At 41.2% G+C, this 19,532-nt stretch overlaps 3 protein-coding genes across 7 annotated transcripts; 2 read left to right on the top strand and 1 right to left on the bottom strand.

The window, feature by feature from the left end:
• Positions 1-555: 555 nt before the first annotated feature.
• LOC116923902 (lysine-specific demethylase 4E-like) lies at positions 556-1,441 on the top strand. The gene is made up of 4 exons (XM_045174466.1): positions 556-668; positions 737-943; positions 1,018-1,104; positions 1,180-1,441. Exons 1-4 carry the CDS (start codon positions 556-558, stop codon positions 1,439-1,441), a joined length of 669 nt encoding a protein of 222 aa, XP_045030401.1.
• Positions 1,442-2,286: 845 nt separating this feature from the next.
• LOC116922360 (39S ribosomal protein L52, mitochondrial) lies at positions 2,287-4,563 on the bottom strand. 2 transcript variants are annotated; one of them, XM_045174401.1, is made up of 6 exons: positions 4,427-4,563; positions 4,263-4,350; positions 4,068-4,200; positions 3,850-4,001; positions 3,739-3,769; positions 2,287-2,793 (listed from the first exon to the last, which is right to left on the bottom strand). In XM_045174401.1, the coding sequence occupies exons 1-6, from the start codon at positions 4,452-4,454 to the stop codon at positions 2,554-2,556; spliced, it is 672 nt and encodes a 223-aa protein (XP_045030336.1). In that variant the 5' UTR covers positions 4,455-4,563; the 3' UTR covers positions 2,287-2,553. The 2 variants fall into 2 exon arrangements, with proteins under 2 accessions (XP_045030336.1, XP_032784652.1); XM_032928761.2 differs by having other exon boundaries at positions 2,575-3,591; positions 3,697-3,769.
• A 322-nt stretch (positions 4,564-4,885) lies between these two features.
• Positions 4,886-12,248, top strand: LOC123472575 (N-acetylglucosamine-6-sulfatase-like). Of its 4 annotated transcripts, XM_045174400.1 has the most exons (8): positions 4,886-5,053; positions 5,316-5,375; positions 5,586-5,656; positions 5,773-5,905; positions 8,376-8,699; positions 9,343-9,705; positions 10,956-11,111; positions 11,834-12,248. In XM_045174400.1, exons 1-8 carry the CDS (start codon positions 4,886-4,888, stop codon positions 12,155-12,157), a joined length of 1,599 nt encoding a protein of 532 aa, XP_045030335.1. In that variant the 3' UTR covers positions 12,158-12,248. The 4 variants fall into 4 exon arrangements, with proteins under 4 accessions (XP_045030335.1, XP_045030334.1, XP_045030333.1 ...); XM_045174399.1 differs by having other exon boundaries at positions 5,316-5,656; positions 10,962-11,111; XM_045174398.1 differs by having other exon boundaries at positions 5,316-5,656; positions 10,959-11,111.
• Positions 12,249-19,532: the final 7,284 nt, after the last annotated feature.

Genomic DNA, 19,532 nt, shown 5'->3' with positions numbered 1-19,532 from the left:
GACTACAACGGAAGACCTGGCAGGATTCGTCGGCTGGACTCGACGAATTTGAGCGTCTGTGCTCTATCCGTAAATGGAAATTCTTTAGAATGCTTTCTTATGTTACAATACAAATTTTATGAACGATTTTTTTTTTTTTGCAGGAATCCTGGAAAACAGTGGAGTCAAACTCACTCCTCCCAGTAACGAGTTTAGGGATTTTAAAACTTTTACAGCCAAGATCTTCAAGAAGTATGCCCAACAGTGTGGTGCTGTTTGTGTCACACCGCAAGGCATACCGGATTATTCCCTCAAAATTGGAGAACTGGCGAAGGAGAAGGTCTGCCCACACATACAAGAGTATGAGCAGCATTCCGAAGGTAGGTTGCTTTTACGATTGTACATAAAAGTGAAAGTAATCATTGTAATGTTTTCAAACAATTCAGTCCAGGGTTATTTCTGATTACGGACAAAAAAGATAAACCGTGTTCGTACGAAAACTTCGTGAAGAAATGCGAAAAATTTGATTCCCAAAAAACTTTGGACTTTCCTGGACCAACCATTTTTTGGAACCAAATGTTTCGTATGTTCAGGGGAGTTCTTCAGGAAAAACGGAGAAAGAAGGGTTTCCCTTCCTACGTGTTCGACAAAGATTTTTCACTTTTTCCAAAGGAAACCCCTTTTGACTGGTAAGTACTATTATTGGTGTATTTCATTTTAATCATTAACTGTTTCCATTGCGCCCGCTTATGTTTAGGCATCTAACACCGTTGAATAAAACGTTTCTACCGTTTCTCAAAGAAGAATTTCGCGACAAGCACAATCCGGACAACAAGATGCCTGGTATTAACACATGCCAATTGCTATTGGGCCACGCCATGAGCTACACAGGGTGGCATGTTGAAAACGTTAATTTGCCGTCCATCAATTACCATCACAGTGGAAAACCGAAGTACTGGGTGGTGTAAGTATTCTTTTTTTACCTTTTTTTTCCCAATAACCCATACTCATTGTTTCACTAATTTTCCTTTTACTTAGGGTTGCCGAGAAATACGGCGTGCTGCTCAAGGAATTCTTCCGTAAAAACATTCCTAGTTTTTACGAAGAATGCCGATCTACAGAACTGTAAGTTACACTTCAATTCTACTTTGTTACTTTGTCTGTATTTTTTTTACACTTATCTTCATTACATACGTTTAGGCACAAATGTTTTTTAGTTATGCCACAACTCTTTAAGGCAAACGATCCGCCGATCCCCTTTCACTGCTTCAAGCAGTGTAAGGGGGATTACATCATCACTTTCCCAGGCGCCTTCCATTTTGTGGTGAATTCCGGCTTGAACGTGGCTCAAGCGACAAACTTTGCTTTTCCCGAGTGGCTGCCCTTTGCCAAGGCTCGGGAAGGGTGCAGTTGCGTCTATTCGGAATCGTTTATAGCCGTTAGCTCGCGTTTCAATATGTGAAGTGTACTGTGTTTTCCATATTTTCAATTTTTTTTTTGCGAATTCATTGTAACGTTTTTTTATTCTTGCGGTGTGTCTATACTTGTACCGATCTAGACGTCTATGAAATACATATAAGTTGACATAAGGAACATAAGACTGGAACATTTGCCATGAGTAACTATATATAGCCGTAGTGACTGTATGACGCAACACGCACAATCAGACGGAACATAAGAATGAGAATGAAGAACACACTTGTTTCGTAGTTGTAGTGCAATCCAGCAGAGGAAACGGTAGAAAGAGGAGTGAAGGAAAGGAATTCGTCTTCACTTGTTTCCCGATAGGGATTCTGTCAAAAGTGTTTCTTTCGAATGATAGCACCCGGAAAACGCGTGAACCGCGTGAACCATGTGCAAGCAAAAGAAACAGCCCCAGCCCTATCGGGAACTTTCCGAACGCAGTGAGGACCCCTAGTTCGGGTCGGGTTTTTATCGGGGCAACCGGGGCGACAACCCCGATTTTCATCATAATAATTTATTTCGACTCGATCGATTATGTTTTTACGTGAATCGATTGATTGCAATCGGGGTTGCATCCCCGATGAGGCACCCCGATGCAACTCCGATTGAGAACGGGGTTCAAAAATGTTCACTCCGAACGCCCCGCCCCGAGCCCCGAATTTCGAAACCCGATTGGAAAAATGCGCCTCGATTAGGGTTGGGGCCGATCCCTACTTGCGTCCTCTCATGTACGCCTACCATTATACTCCTATACCAGAGTCATGGAAACCTGGTTGGTACACGACATGTGGAAAATCGTCTCAAAATTGTTCATAAACAAATAAAATTGTTTGAACAATACAGTTTGTTTGAGCAAAATTTATTGTTTGAACAAAAACACTTTAAAAAAATTTCGGCAACGCAGACAACGCTCCAATAAAAAAAACGGTTGCATTTTCTTGGATAACAACAGAGATCCAAGAAACAATTAAACAAAAGGTTTGACTTTCTTTTTTAAACGTTACAGGTTTGAAAACATTTGATTTCCTTATTGACTGGATGTCAAAGACTTAGAATAATAGTAACAGTAATCACAGTTAACATTGATTTTTGATTAGAATTCACAGGTGTTTACTTTTTTTTGGCGGCATAATTTGCACTGAGAAAGATTAATTTGTCCACATTTTGTGGATCCAAACGCTGGCGTTGTTGAGTGACAACATTTCTTCCGGTACTAAAGACTCTTTCAGACGGTGCCGAGGTAGCAACTATCCCTAATATTTGTCTGGCGTATATTGCAAGAAGCGGAAAATCGTATTGACGCCCCTTCCACCAAGACAAGATATCTAGCTCGTCCATTTCATCGGCAGATAATCTTGGAATGGCGAGGAAGTTTTGCATTTCAGGCTTCAGAAGCTCTTCTCGGGTTCCATTTGTAGCAGGTTCCGTATCCAAGACGATGCCGTACAAAGCCGATATTTTGATTTTTTTGCTAGATGAATGATGGCGCTGTCGTATTTGCTGTCCGCATTGAGTTTTCTGTTGGTGTCGAACTACAGGATTCAGTCAGTCAGTCAACTGACTGACTGAATCCTGATTGACTGGTTACTGTCACTGAGAAACATGTTGCGCTAATCATCATTTCCTTGGAAACTTGGAAACTTTTGAGTTTTTTTTTTATTGTTTGAACAAAACCAAACAAACAATTGAAAAATTGTTTGAAATTGTTTGACTTTTGTTCAAACAAACCCAAGCAAGAAAAAAAATTATTTATTTACTCGAGCAAAAATTTACTTGATTAATCGAAAATTGCTTGAACAAAATTTGCTTGTGCACATCTCTGCGTAAAAAGTGAAAAAAGTGTTCGAGTGTAACCTCCATTTTCTGACAACCCGGTGGAGTACATGACGTCACATGACCCTTCTCGCTCCGAGCCAGTGTGCACTGGCTACTGCACCGAGTGCAGCCATCTGACATCGACAACTGACAATGGCCGTTGAATAACTCAGTTTCTCTCGATAGATGACTCTGATTCTGGTTTCCACCACTGTGTCCCGCCCCAAAACCGTCGAAATTTTAGACACACAGACCAATGAAACGCGGCATAGGGATTCCTCTCAGCGTGAACCAACCAGGGTTCCATGACTCTGTCCTATACCATGGCAGTCACTGTCAAAATGCAAAATGAACGACCAAAACAATGGGAAGGCAAAACAAATGAAGGCTGTGCCGCGTTTTGCCGTATAAAACCATAGGGGAAAATTACCGAAGTACCTTGATACTTGAGGTTAAGATATGGCAGTCTTCTTGAACATAAGTCTTTACCAAAAGTTTTAAACTGAAAAAGCTATAACGACAAAGACGAAAATAGACATCGTAACTTTTCATCATTATCGTTAATCTTTAAATACATGTAAAGAAAATTACATTTTTCTTTTATGTCCAGAAAGCAGCAAGTGACCTTTTGGTTTCAATTTGCTTTCTAGGATCTCTTTCTGATTTTCTTCCCTCTGTTTTTGTAGGTTTGAACGTCTCTCAATTGCAAAATTCATTTCTTTTACAGTTTGTAGAATTTTTTCCTGCATGATTGAAAGATATCATTTTCTATGCATCTTTAAAATAGTCAAATATTAAAAGTTACTCACTGCATAGATTCTGTGTTTCTCAAGACGTTTTAGTTGCCCAGCACCAATTGGGGTAACTCTTTGATCAACAAAAGTGAAGTCACGTCCGTCCGTCAGGGGACCATATGCGTTCGGATTTCTCGGTAGTCCATTTCTAATTAGTGTGCAATAGAATAAATGATTCAGTATTTTGTTTAAAAAAATAGAACTTGTTACTTGTATCGCCAATCTTGCTCCACCAGGCAACAACAGCTTGTAACAAAACTCCGTGGTCCATTCTGTCCTATCCTTGACAGCTCGAAACCTACACAGGCGTTACAAACAAAAAATAATTATCCATAATAAATTTTATGATTATTTATTAAATTGTCGAAACTCACCAAGTTTTGAGATCGTGGGTAGCGCCATTGTATACAAAAATGTAGCTTGGTGAAACGGCCACCAGTGTCGCGACTCACTATTATCTGTCTGCTTCTTCGATTGCGTGAATCGGTAATCGGGCAATACAACATTATTGAAATTCAAGTCGCATTTTAAAGTGATGCTATAAGAGGTAGTTTCTTTGTCATTTTTTATTTGGTTTTACCTACATGGAAATTTCAACTTTGATTAGAGAATAAAACCATGTAGTTTTGGAAATAGTCGCGAGATGGTATTCACGTACATTCAGTCGAATTTTGTTTTACTCCGAAATCACACCCCCATGATTACCATAAAACGATGATTCACCCAATAGTTTCGTAATCCCATAAGAAACGAGTTGCCATAGTTATTTTGCGTATCGTCCTTCAGATTTCTCTAGCTAAATTATTTATTTTTATACGTGTGTAACGATACGTATGGGCTTTGATTTTTACACTCGCAGAATGAGAAGAGCAGCGTTTCACCTTGTTTCCATGTGGTTTATACTGTTTTTCGTCCGTTTGAACTGTAAAACACATAAAAATCCACGACCCAACATAGTGGTTATTCTAATTGATGATCTCGATTATGTTTTAGCCGGCCTGGTAAGTCTTTTTTTTTTCTGTTTTGTTTTGTTTCAGAAACAGATTACAACGTACTGTTTTATGGTCAGACTGGAAGAAGAGTGGGGTATTATGTCGTTTTACTGGATTGCGTGTCCCCTAATGCTATTATGTACAGTGGCACGCTATATAGTATCAGCCATTGTATAAGCTTTCTTTTTTTTTTCTTCCTTACCCTATCTTACTTCACAACATGTCGACTCTTATTGACTGTCATTTTTTTTTTTTTTTCAATGTTCAATAGGAACCGATGGCCATCACCCGTCGTCTGGTCAGCCAACATGGCGCCACTTTTACCAATGCCGTAAGCTGGAAACACCCCTCCCCAATTGCTTTTGCCTTCCACCCCCACGAACCCTCGTTTCTTACGTGCTTACGTATGCAGTTGGAAGAGGGTCGTGCATGCTACAGTTTTCGTGCAGTCGTCGTAAAAAATATGGATCGAAAATATTTTATTTGTTTCCTTTTTTTTTGTTTTGTTTTTGTTTTGTGGAACGGACGGACACAACTCCAGTTCATCTCGACCCCAGTTTGCTGTCCGAGCCGGTCGTCCATATTGACAGGCAAATACGTTCATAACCATCGGTGAGCTATTGCTCGCCCAATTGCTGTCTTTAGTACAATCTTGACGAAATGTTTATGAAATTCACGTTTAGATAATTGCATTTAATTGATTAAGAATTAAACATTCGGCGAATCAGGGTCATCAATAATACGGTGACGGGGAATTGCAGCAGTCCGCAGTGGCAGAACGGGGAAGAATTGAAGACGATGGCTACCTACCTGCAATCAAACGGATACGCGACGTTCTACGGCGGCAAATACCTCAATCAGGTAAATGAAATCGTCTGCTTTGAGGGCGAATTGTTCCTACTCACTTTCTTTTGTGCATGGAAACACTTTTCAAAGCAATTTGAAGCATTGTTCTTCTCATGTCTTTGCTGCCAAACAAAAAAAATAGCTGATGCCTTTGGCAAACAATGAGGTTAACACACACACACACACACACACACACATAAAAGTGATGGCCAGCGTCAGGTGCCATCCGAGAGTCTCCCATAGGAGGGGGGTGGGGCGGATACAGTTTCAATTCAAGTGTTCCCTTCTTACCTTTTGAAATCGTTGCCGGTCGCGCACTGCGCACCGACGATATCATGTGACAAATGTGTTCTTTCTATTTCCTTCTCTTGGATGTCATTTATTTTCATTTTTTTAAATATTATTTATATAACGAATTGTTGTTTGGTGGCATCGGATTGCTGGAACGCAAAACAATCTCGAAAAGTACGGAAAAAATGAAACGGGCGGCGTTGAACATGTTCCACCGGGCTACAATCGATGGGGTATTATATACTACATTTAAAAAAATATATACTATAATAATAATAATAATAAAATAAAATAAATGTCATCTCTTTAAAATGTTTGCGCTGGTCAATTTAAATGTCATCTTGTGTTTGCTTAATGTAGTGGGATTGGTTGGCAACTCGCGTTACTATAACTACACCCTATCAGTGGATGGAAAGCGCCAGGATCACGGAGACGACTATCACCTTGACTACCTGACCGACGTTTTGCTATGTCTTGATTATTTATTTATTCATTTATTTATTTATCCTTCGATTCAGTATATACGTATATCGTAATGAACTGAACTCACATCAGGGCAACATCTGGTTTAGTGTCATTTCCTACAGCTCGCCTTACTTTATGCAAACTGAATCCAAAGTTGTTGTGTCCCCCTGAAATTGCGATTGGTGTTGGCCATGTCGTCATCAACGTCACCTTTCACGCTAGACAATTAGAGGCGGCGCGGAACTGGTGTTAAAGCGATCAGAAATATCCCATCATCTAATTTAGCCGTTTTTTAATTGAAAAGAGTTTTGAAAACCAATGAAAGAAATCTACGTTCTCGTTAAGGGCAGTTTATCGTCGGGAGATTTCTGATGAGCTGATTGAAAGATTTGAGAAATTAACTACTAGCACGTCACACCAAGCGGAAATAATGAACATTAGTTCTTAATTGATTCGGGTTGGGGTGGGGATAGTCTGGTTGTTTCCTTTGCCCTTCTTATTGTCGTCATCAATGATTGTCTCGAGGCAAAAACGAGCTGACGAGGGGCGAACACTTTTGATTGGTGCTATGAACACACACACACACACACTTCCTCCCTGTATATATACTAGTAGGGTGTTGGTTATATATGTGTATATACCTCGTACGGCACGTGCCAAGAGAAAGACTCATCCCATCATCTTACGTTGGTTTCCCTTTTTCTTTTCTTTTCTTTTGATTGCTGTGACTAAAACCCGGCGGCAAGAGCTCACGCTCCGTGGGCGTTTTCATTTTTATAGATCAGTGCCAATTGCCGTCTCGTTTTTCGGCCCCCTTCATTTTTAGCCATCACCACAGAGACAATATACCCCTGCCCTCCCATCTCTCTAAGAGGATGTAATAATCAAACAAGAAAAAAAAAAAAAGAAAGAGAACGGCCGGAATCACCAACCTTGCCACAGGCTCTTTATATCCCGATCAAAGCTCTCCGCGCGTTCTACCAATAAAACGATTGCTTATCATTTCCGGCTTAGTTTTTTAGTAAAAAATAAAAAGGACCGTTGTCGTCGTCGTTTTCCAATTCGCTCGCTCCACCTCCAGCGATTTATTTATATATTTTATTATTATTATATATATTTTTTTGTGCTGTGTATAGCAAAATTAATCGTCTTATTATCAGCTCTAAACGTCCTTTTTTGGGGGAGGGGGAGATTGCGAGTCGGAGAACGTCGATGACGTGTATATCGTCCATCTTTACTAAAGCGGTTGCTGCGCGTTTTTTTGTGTGCAGCCAGGACCCTTTTTCTAAAACGTCAGTCGACGGCCTTTTGTTGTTCTCCCTTTGAAGGAAAGACAAACTGCTCCACTCGAAAAATGAATCGATGGGAAATATTCAAAACTCATCCCCCCCATCTTTCACTATTATATAGTTTCTTCGTATTAAATGCTAAGATGAACAAGTAGACAATGCAGCCCGCATTTTTTTTTTTATTTGTGTCCTTCTTTCGTTTTCTGAATAATCTCATCAGATAACGGATTAAAGTTGATTCTCCTCCCCCTTTTTGCATAACAATAAAAAAAAAAAAAAAAATAGAAGAGGTTTGACTGGGATGAAATGATGAACCGGCTTTGCATCAGCGCATTCTGACTTATCTCTTGTGCATTATGCGACTTTTTCTTTGATCATTGTTTATTATTGATACATTTGATGGGGGAAACTGCGGGCCGGGCGAAAATTGGGATTGACAGGCGAGAGAGGCGCTGAGTTTCATAGACGGCGTCGTTCCTAATCGACATCCGTCTTCCTTATCGGCCGCAGCAGACAGCCGGCCATTCTTCGCCATGATCGCTCCGCCCGCTTGCCACGCACCTTTCACTCCGGCGCCTCAGTTTTCACGATCATTCGCCGGACGTAGAGCTCCGCGCTGGCCGAGCTTCAACCGCCACCCAGGCAACGACAAACATTGGCTCCTGCGGCAAGCGCCTCAGGGTGCCTTGCCCGAGGACATTATCGATCAAGTCGACCACGTTTTCCGCCAAAGATGGAGGACGCTCCTGTCCGTCGATCAAATGGTACGTTATACAATCTACACGTGTAGCCTACGTAATACGAGCGCTGTTTCATCTTCTTCTAAAAAACACTTGCCTTGATTTCGCCGGATTTCACTGATGAAGGGGCCTATTGGGCCGACTATAGTTCTGATTGGTTGGTCCAAGAAACCATTGCTATAGACTTCGGCCTTAAGCCAAACGGCGTAGACTTATACATATTGATATCGCTGGATTGTGCTATAGCTACTTTGCCCGGTCACAGCAGCTCATTTTCTTAGATTTTCAATTGCACCTGAAATATTCGTTCTTTGTCATCCATCGCTTCTATACACGTCCTGATTTTCGGTTCTCTCCTGCTTCTTACATCATTCATTCATTCATTCATTCGTTTCGTTATATAGTACATGTTCAAAAAGTCGCGAGAAAGAGAGCTTATATACACTAGAATCCTTTTATGGCTCATGAACGATTCATAGAGTCGACGGCGCTTCCCATCAAACCGGATTGAAAATGATTGTTCGCCGACTCTATAGTCTATACTACTATATATAACTGAGATTTTCTTCAAAAAAAGAAACAAACAAAACAAACACAAAATGCGGATCCGCTGTCGGCTTTTCTAATTTGACACTTTCTCCGACTTGTTCGTCCTTGTTGCACGAAGGTAGGCGACATTGTGAAATTGCTGCGTCGAAAGGGTCAACTGGATCGCACGTGGATCGTGGTGACGTCGGATCACGGCTACCACATGGGCCAATTTGCGATGCCCATCGACAAGCGATTACCTTACGAAACGGATATTCGCGTGCCGCTGCTGGTCGTCGCCGCCAGCCATAACCGGCCGCCAGCCAATAACAAGAGCCGTGACATTGAGATCGATTCGTTGTCTGTCGTTTCCATCGATCTGGCGCCCACCGTCCTCCACATGGCCGGCCTGCCCATTCCCGACGATATGGACGGCGTGTCTCTCCTCCCGCTGGTGACGAACGCGCTCACTCCGTCATCGCAGAACCGCAACGTTTCAAAGGTAAAAACCAAATTTTTTTTTTTTTGTTGTCATGGCAAACCGTTCGTGATTGCGTAGCAAAACCCCCCTCCTCCCCCAAAAAAAATAAATAAATAAATAAAAAGGGAAAATGAACCGGAAGCCAGTAGGTACGTATGTAAATCAGTGTTGCGTGTTGGATGGCGATACGTCAGACCGCTAAACCGCATCAGCTGATTAAGTGACGGCATTCGTTTTCGTATGTATAGGCACCACATCCGCTCCGCTCTCCCTTCTATTAGGAGAAAAGGAAAACTTGCGCATCTATTTAGATGAAACAAACAAACTAGGCTATATAGGATCCTGCTGCTTTCCTTCTGAGGCTGGCCAGAGTGAAGCGATACATAAGCTAAACATCCGCCTCTTGTCGATTTCTGGCTCTTTCCCTAATGAAGTCGCATGCCTTTCCTCAGAACTCGTTTAAAGGAGGAAACGGATGGCCACGCAATGGCATCAAATAATCTCTCGTATCATATAATCTGCCTATATATCAATTCTAATTTGATATATTTAGACATGACGTTTGGCTGACTATTGGTATATACATAGTCCTCGACGCTGCCCCCGGACTGTGTTGCATTAGCTGGTTCGCCGATTTGCATTTAATTAAGAAATCAAAGTTCTACAAACATCTCCAAATCGTCTCCAATCACCCTAATTAGCAACAAGCAATTCAACTGCGGATCCCTTTGACAACTGCCTTTCAATCATTATTTCCTCTTAACACTTCCCGACCGTTCCCGACCGTTCCCGGCATCATCTGCCGATTGATGTCTTAACAATTCCCATCTTTCCGATTGAATTTGATTTTTGTTTTTTTATTCATTCTTTGATTTAAACGAAAAAAACAAACATCAATTAAAATTTGGTTTTCGAAAGGAGAGCAAAGCGGGGTGAGACACCATAAATCAAATTCTCGTTATCATTTAGAAGAGGGAGGGATGTTGCGACATTTTTTCGACAGCTGATTGAGTGGCTCTCACTTGAAAACCTTTTTAACGCATATCATCCGAGAAGGAAAACGAAAAAAAGGAAAGACCGAGTGGGGATGCGTGTAATAGAAAGTAAATGGAAGCTGTCTCGCCTTGTTGTTGATGATCGAGTTGCGAAATTCTTCCCTATTTTTTGTGCACTGTGCATACACCCATTGATTTGGCTGTTGCTCTTTGATATGCGCATGTTATAGGCTATACGTATACAGTATACATGTCTAATATATGGTCGTGTGTTAGAAGGAGGTGTCGCAAGTTGCTGAGCCGTGGGACAGACATTGCCGCGGCATCGATGATTCAAGCGAACCGTGGAGGACATTCTTCTTGATCGAGTATCACGGAGAAGCCGATCTGCAAGACGTCGATCTTCAATGCCAACAGGATGCCAATACGACGGTATAGGCCTACAATCTACACAGTATAATATATATAGGCTTGAGAGGCAAACTTTGTATATTTGTCATCTTTTGTGGTTTTCTCGTGACATTATTCGATTGGATTTATCGATAGACATCGACATGTCACGAATAGCTTGATAGCCCACAGGGCACAACAGAGACGACACAGATGCCCCTATATACTGCCCTTATAGGCAAATGGCCCTTTAAACATTTAATGATATTCTTATTGTAGTCTACATTGTGTATGCATCGCATTTGATGCAGCAGTCAAGTATATTTCTTTCTTTCTTTTTTCTTCTTTGGAGGCTGCACATCGATCGATGATCTCTTTCCACGATACAAATATCCGTCTGTTGTTGGCTTCGCCCCTATTACCCAGTCAGTTATACTACAGCACGGACACAGTAATGACCCGAAAGAAAAGAAGGAAATCTTTGTCTATTTGTATAGAGTCCTGATGTGTATATAGCTTTTATATATGAAAGAACAAGGCCTATGTATTTATATGCGCACAACAAAATCTGTAGACGACAATAACGGGGGGAGTTGGTGCTCTAGGGCGTATTGCCTTTGGCCATCCCATCTAATCAATTCTTGTTTCTTCTATTTATTTGTTTGGCATTTAAAAAAACGACGAGCATTCTGTATATGTATATAGCTTTTGATCTTACTTGTTTGGTTTGTTTATGATTGTAAATGTTTGTATTTGAATTTCAGTTGTGTCTGAACGACTTTGGCTGCAAATGTCAAGACGCCGCCAATAATACGTACGTTTGCTTGCGCACCTTGCGCCCGACTGGCAATCAGCATGCAAATGAAGACAGTCTCTACTGCCAGTTTGACGACCTGCAGGCCTTCGTCGAGTCCTACGACCTGCGCCTCGATCCCTATCAGTTGAACAACAGGGCGTATCGTCGATCGTGCCGTTGTACCGTTGCCAGTCGCCATCGTCGCCAACTGATCGTCAATTATTCGAAATGCCGTGGTCACGTCAACTGTTTTGGCGTCTCTGACAACCCGAAGAGGAGACGCCACCCATGACGACGTACATAGTACATATTTACACGGTCTACTATATAACCATCAATAAACGCAACTTGGATCGTTTTGTTTGGGTCCATTTCCCACCATAGCACCGGGTCTCTTTGTTTTTTTCCTTCTATTTTTTTTCATTTCATTTTTAATTAAATTCATCGTGGACAGTATGTAAATTAGCTTTTGCCAGTTGATTTCGTCCCATGACGGATGCGTCACTTTGCTGTGCAATGCGGTTGATTTCATCACAGTCTGGAAATCAAATAGGACGTGTCAAATTTTGTTATCACGTTCAACGTCTGCCCATTCGCCAACATTGGACCATCGAAATGAACCGTTTTCGAAACTGATGTCACCTGAAACGAATGTCAGTTTTTTTTTTTTTTTTGTTTTTTAGCTGGGATCCAATGACGTGCCGAAACGACACAATAAACATCTGCAGGACTTGTAGAAAAAGAAAAGATTTCATAAGAAAAAGAAAACGAAAACGAAAAGATTATACAAGACATAACGGATTAGTGCCGTTAGCAACGGCTTGCCGCTAATGAATTGGACGGGCATCTCAGAGTCAATGGCTATATACGGTCGTTGGCGTCTATACGGTATACACGACCGCTATATATATTACCGACTATATTCTCCTTTCTGAAAAGACACGAGCCAGTCGGTCAGGTATATAGTCATTAATAAGTCCGCATCAGGCATATTTTATATTTGTACATATATAGACTATAATAGAGCGTCAGTAGGCCTATCAAAACGGGGCCAGATCGATATTTGAACAGCAGAGTTTTTCCCCATTATTTTCGACACTGTTTCCTCTTTATCTTGACACATCTCGAGCCAAGACACGATGCAATCCTCGCAATCCGACGAATAAATGTACACACAAGCCTTGCAGCTGTGTGGATTGCGCAAACTTCAACCACACCTCACAAAAACAAAATGCGGCTCCGAAACAAATGGATTTCTAGAGAAAACCAAAAGAAAACGAGTGGATTTCCAAAGAAAAAGAAAAAGAGTCCATGTCTCAGACAAAGCAGCAAAATCATATCGTCGCACCTAAGCTGCCACGTTCAATCAACGAAATGGATCCCAAGAAGAGAAAAGAAGGGGGGGACTGTTACCTTTTTCGTGTGTATAGGTACAGCACAGCACTCACGACGATGAAGAATCGGCTGTCACTTTGGATCGCTTCTCTCTCTCCCTCTGTCGTGAGTCTGAGTACGTCATCCGTAATAGTCAATAACCGCAACGGTTACGATCGTCATCAAAAACCGCATTCTGAATCGTATTTATACCCATACATCCCCTATATACAGCCAATTGACGAGCAAACCCGCGCAATGAATCAAATGAAGCAACCCAATTTTGATACACAAGTTGACGATTCAGAGGAATGGCATTTTCTATTATCGAAAATGAACGGCGGATTAGGCAAGAATGAAGCCTTCCGGTTTGGTCTCTAATCAAAAGTCGCGTGCTTTATCTGCAACTATTTACAACCGTTTCAGATAATAAAAAAAACAAAACAAGTCCGTACCAGTTGAGTGGGGCAAAGGTGTGCGTCGCCAATGTTGCATACAGTCTTACCTTCCGAAATAAAGCTGACGCGTGCATTGTTATTTGAATCTGACTCGGTGATGCAAGGTGCAACAAAAATGCGATCGATAAGTCAGATTTTGTTACACAAAAATGTCTTTTATCGACATTTCGAATTGGGAGGATCACGTCAATTGAACAAACATTCCAATTTCTCAAAACGAAAGGCGGGTGGGGAAACATATAAATCGTCGCGATATTTCGACATTCCTTCCGTCCTATGATACACGAAAATTCACTTTTGTTGGCGTACATTTTCTCCGCCTGCTCCCCTAACCTACAGACCGCACACGGACGTAAATATTACACATACACATATACAGCCTACATACACACAGTTTAGTTGAAAAAAGTGGGGTTCTTTTCTTTTTGGAAATCCATACCATACAGAGGCAGATATAATAAACAAGCACGCAACCCAGCCTCTATAAATATGTATATATGTATCCAAACAGCCGCAATATAGCATCGCAGAAAAGGTGTGCACTATGTAACATCGCGCGCAAGAATTTGTAACTTTAAACTCGACATCATTCTCTCCAACCATTGTACAACTGATGTACACCCTAAACGTACATATAATAGATAGTCAACATAATAAACAAGACAATATGGACGCCTGCCGTATCCATCGGGGACGTATAGGTACAGTATAATTATCAAGCGCGCAGATTCATCCAGCACACACTGAAGTTTACGCACATTTGCAATTTAACAAAATGCAGCGTAAAGATCTTCACGGCCAGTGTATATTAATGCAGATCATTCAGGTTAGTGTGTGTGTACAGATGAGAGAAAGCGGAATCGAGTTCATCTGGAGGGAAAACTCTGAAAACGGAGAAAGGAGGGATAGAGAGGAGAGAGAGAGAGCGAGAGAGAATAGAGCAATGATTCATATCTATGCAGACATAATAGCAGGGAAAAGTCTATACAACAGCGGGAGCGTGGCGTCGAAGCGGTGAACGGAGCAACGAGGGAGGGGTCTCTTCTTGTTCAGCCTCGATCAATACCATATACTGTAACGTGTGTGTGTGCTGTATATACCTTTCTTCGTAACTCTATATATACATCAGTATACGCGGCCGAGACTCGTAAAAATATATACAGTATATTATATACGGTGTACAGTAGTATAAGATACAAGAAATAGAGAAGACGTGTTGTGTTATGGGTATCGTCGGATATATAGTCCAACTTAGCGTTGGCTATAAGAAACGATGTCATCCTGTGCACGTTGCAGTCTGCTGCCTTCTTTGTTTCATCTGAGATATGCGCATTAACGTGGCAAGATGACGTAATATAGTCACAGTCTCGTATCTTAAGCAATTCATCAAAACGTTTTGAACCTCAAATGGACTGCCCATCTCTTCTCAAATAGATTACAAGCCTTTGAAGAAGAAAAAAGAAACAACAAGGAAATAGATACAATGACAAGCCATTTGAATGACGATTAAGACTCGAATACACGACATTGCTACGTTTTCTCATAATGTCCCGGGAGCAATTGAAACATGCCCCGTTTGTACATATAGCTGCATTAAACTATTACAGGTTCTTCAGTTAATCGATTATTGCGTGTGTGCTGCCCTATATACAACGCGGCTATATTGCCATCACCCCCAACCGAACATGCTTCGTCCATTCCTCGGGACAAGTGCGCCCCCCGCCTCCCCCATCTTTAGCCCTTTTTCTGGCCCGTTTTTACCATAGCTCAATCCGTCTAATTGTCCAAACTCTCTCTCTCTCCCCATCCCCCGCCTTTCTTGCAGCAGTGAGCACGGTGATGATGAGACTTGACAGATGCTTTTGGTCCAGCGACCCGTGTCACGACGTTTTCTCTGTGTATACATTACACAGTTCCAACTGTCGGGCATTCAATTTGAAAACGCGAGCCATGCGGAGTTGCGCTGGATATAGCAAATAAGTTGGCTTGAACGTCTAAAACCCCAACCCAGCCCCCCCTTCCCCTTCTTCAGCGTTTTCCTGCTGGCCTCACGACACACGCGGTTCGTCTCTCCTCCAGCAGCGAATTGCCGAAATCAGAAGCGGAAGGTATTTAATTGAAAACGCGCGCGACAAGAGGAATGAAGAAAACTGCTCCTACATGTCCATAACGCCAGTCTACCCATTATAGTGTGTGTGTGTGTGTGTGTGTGTCGTAGTAGCTTGGAAAGAAGAAAGGGTCGACTTCTATACAGTATATAGTCTACTATATATGGTATAGGTACGAGGCAGCAGGAGGAAATTGGATTGCAAGTCGAAGCCAGACGGTGCGAGAAAAGAAGTTAATAGGCCAGATCCTAGAAATACGTTGCAACATGAAAGGTGATATAGACACACGATTGGAATTCTCTTTTATGTTGCTCATGTGTGTCGGTAGAGCGAGAGACACTGGCATATTATATAAAGAGAAAGACAGAGAGTGAGAGAGAGAGAAACCAAGTAGATGCTGACCAAGAGCTAACAGACAGAAAGATCTAATACTTTGGTCCACACACACACACAAAAATTCATTTTATTTTCGCTTCTCTAACTTAATTAGAGGAGTCGGCTTTCCTAATTTCACCATGTTACGAGGCTGGCAGCAGAGGAAATTCATCTGTGCTGTCTCTTCTATACCCTGTATAAAACACTGGCCTTCTCCCTCCTCCCACCACTAAATTAGTCTATACCAACCGAAAAAAAGAAAAGCTAATTTTTTTATTTTATTTGATCTTTTTGGTTGTTACGTATATAGGCGTATATAGAACTATCGAATGTCTAGTAGACAGCAGTCGCGGCTATTAATCAATCGTGCGCGCGATACAACCACATATACATAGACTATAGAAATCTCTTGGAGTGATTGCCCGAATCCTTTAGACTTGCTGTTATTCTCTCCGCCATTAGTGTTACACATATGTGATGCGCATTACGTATATACAGTCTGTGTAGCACTGGCGGAAGGGCACTGTAGTATATAGTACACCGTCATTGATAAATAATGAACCCTAATGTGTACAGAGGCGGCCGCCATAGGCGCACAATCTACTCGCAACTGCACCGTTTTTTTCTTCTTATGAATCATTCGCGTTTGTTTATACCTGAGAAAAACTGCTGCAGTCCTTACTTCCGTGCGAGCAGCGCTTGCATCAAAGTGCGTCTACATTTTTGATGAGTTTTTTTTTTCTTCAAAAGATTCTTTCCTTAAAAAACAAATAAATAAATAAAAAAAAAAGTGGAAGAATGAAAAGAAGTGCGTTTGTTTTAATAATAAAGCGAACCCTTTTCTGAGTTGGGTTCGCACTTGCTGACTGTATATTGCGTATATATAGGTGCCGTGTGAAGGGAAAAACGATTAAAAGACACAGAAACAAAAAGGGCAAAAGGTTTATCGACAGGTGAGAATTGCCTTGGCACGTACAGTAGACAGACAAACGGGAAAAAAAAAAAAACAAACAAAAAATCATTAAAAGAATTACTACGGTATCCGTGGAAAGAAACCCAAATTCTGCACGTCATCGCCAAGTAATTTCATATCAGCAAACAAGGCCAACAGTCAAGGCGTTTCTGTAACTTTTATGATGTCATTCATTCCCGGAAAAAAAAAGCAAATAACATTTTAAAAATATACATTTATTGAAATGAAAAATCTTTCCTTTTGTTCCAGTTTGGTTTGTACGGTATACCGGGAACAGGTATATATCACCACTAGATGTAGCCTTCGCATGGAAAAAATATAAAAAATAAAACAAGTTTGATATAATCTTCTCGTGTATGTTGTGTGTGTGTTTGACGTGTTTACTTTTTGCTTCTGTGGTCTACTATAAGGATATGCAACATCTTTTTACTTGTTTTTTTTCTGCTACTGGCGGCTATGACGTACATTCTAGTTTTTTTTTTTTAACCTAAACATTTTTATTGGCGGAAAAGACAGGGGATTTGTCGGGATCGGAGCTTTATTTCGTTCGGGATTGAGCAATAAGGATCGAAAAAAGAAACTAGATTTTTTTTTTTTTTCTTCAATGGCAGAGATGCTGTATGGATTTTCGCTCGAGGTCGGAGCCTTGGATCGAATGAAAAAAAAAAAAAAGGGGGGGAGAAGATTGAGGAACAGGGAAAGAACGAAAGGATGGAAGATGTGAAAACCGACGCCATGGCCACGTAAGAGACGGAATAATCCTGCATCCAGTCAGCGCGCCATACTATACATGTACACAGTAGTCTATCCTACATAGATATATAGAGCGCTGTGTGTATTGATTAGCGTTGCTGGGGGGGGGGGGTTGAAAAAACTGGTCGAATAATATATAAACCTCTATAATATACCATGCGTACGGGCTGACTACATAGACACACACAGACCATTGCAATGTACTGTAAGCAATGCAAAAGATTTCGAAAAAGAAAAAAGAAGCCTGCATTGCGGTTTGTTTTTTTATAGTTTGAGATTTTAGAATACTCTTTATTTAAAAAAAAAAAATTATTTTGTTGAAATTTTTTATTTCTTTAGTGACGATATCACCATGCGCATTGCATCACGACCCAATGTCGAGATTGCATTAGTCCGCGTCTATTGTCCAAACATATTCAACATTTAAAAAAAAGTAAATAAATACAAAAATGTGGAAAGGAAAATCGTTTCGGCAGGTCAACGGCGATGATGACCAACCGGAAAAAGACCGGTCCCGCTGCATTTCCATTTGCATACGAGGCATAACTGGTCGTAAAGAGTGCTGCGCTATTTGCGCGTCCAACGAGATTGATGAAATCGTTTTTTGAAAAGCTCGTTTTATTACAGGAGACGATAGATTGCAGGAATGCTGATTTCCAGAAGACAACAATCAGCCATCAAGGAGGTTTATATGTTGGCGTTGTAAACTTTGACATTAGATTGCGTGCGCGGCGGTGAACGTTAAAAGAGAGAGATCGACCATCTAATTGAAACGGATAGGCATTTCATTCTTCTAGTTTTGGTCGGACTATATCGGGATTCCGATTCCCTCGTGTTTGACCTTTTGCTACCCCAAATGGCAACCGCTCTCGCTTTTCCCCATGTCTCTTTAATACCTTTCCACTGGTTATGTACGTGTAGAATGTGAAGACAGAAATGTTGGCGGGTGAGAGAGAAGAAGAAGAAGAAGAAGAAGAAAAAAAATATAGAGCTTGATCAATAATACGGCGAACAGTAGTAATGGAAAAATAACTGACGTTGTTATCATTAGAGTGACGAAAAGAGAAGAATAGGCAAATCATCTGGGTTGCATTCAGCCCCTCCGTATTCGGAACGCAAAGTTTTTTTATGTATATGTAGTCCTGACGGCAGTTGCACCAGCATACAATCGGCCTCACGTCAATCAAACGTCTTCTTTTCTCCCTCACCCCTCATATACCTCATTGAAGGGATGAATAAGCACATAATACGGTGAATTTGTCGAAAAATAACGACCGTCATCATGTCAATCGGGATCAAATAGACATTTTTTGACATTGGCCCGAATTTATTTTTTTTCCAGTTGATTTGTATAAATCGGGTGGCGAAACCTTTTTCTATTACATAAAAAAAGCAAAAAGAAAATATACATACATCTGCATTAATCCAAATACAGTTGGATTTCCGAACGGTAGATGGCGGTCGCGCACACCACGCGTAGGAATTGTGGAAATGAGGGGCGTCGAATAGCCTTAAGGGTTTTGCTGCTGCTAAGGCATCGGATTTGAAGCTCGTGACTCAGTTGCTGTTAGAGTGCCCGTTAGAGAGTGAAGCGCATAGCGTCACCTCCCAAGCGACTTGTGTGTG

This window comes from Daphnia magna, linkage group LG5 (genome assembly GCF_020631705.1).
Source record: "Daphnia magna isolate NIES linkage group LG5, ASM2063170v1.1, whole genome shotgun sequence".
Taxonomy (NCBI): domain Eukaryota; kingdom Metazoa; phylum Arthropoda; class Branchiopoda; order Diplostraca; family Daphniidae; genus Daphnia; species Daphnia magna.
This window is presented reverse-complemented; position numbering and strand designations above follow the sequence as displayed.

Bases quoted from the DNA above. Each gene is read 5' to 3' on its own strand.
- LOC123472575 (XM_045174397.1), top strand. From the start codon at position 4,886: ATGGGCTTTGATTTTTACACTCGCAGAATGAGAAGAGCAGCGTTTCAC. The intron at 5,657-5,772 runs GTGAGCTATTGC...TCGGCGAATCAG, and splicing joins AAATACGTTCATAACCATCG to GGTCATCAATAATACGGTGA. The intron at 11,112-11,833 runs GTATAGGCCTAC...TTTGAATTTCAG, and splicing joins AACAGGATGCCAATACGACG to TTGTGTCTGAACGACTTTGG.
- LOC116922360 (XM_045174401.1), bottom strand. From the start codon at position 4,454: ATGGCGCTACCCACGATCTCAAAACTTG. The intron at 4,351-4,426 runs GTGAGTTTCGAC...ACGCCTGTGTAG, and splicing joins ACCCACGATCTCAAAACTTG to GTTTCGAGCTGTCAAGGATA. The intron at 4,002-4,067 runs GTGAGTAACTTT...TCAATCATGCAG, and splicing joins AGAAACACAGAATCTATGCA to GAAAAAATTCTACAAACTGT.
- LOC116923902 (XM_045174466.1), top strand. From the start codon at position 556: ATGTTTCGTATGTTCAGGGGAGTTCTTCAGGAAAAACGGAGAAAGAAG. The intron at 669-736 runs GTAAGTACTATT...GCTTATGTTTAG, and splicing joins AAGGAAACCCCTTTTGACTG to GCATCTAACACCGTTGAATA. The intron at 944-1,017 runs GTAAGTATTCTT...CCTTTTACTTAG, and splicing joins AAACCGAAGTACTGGGTGGT to GGTTGCCGAGAAATACGGCG.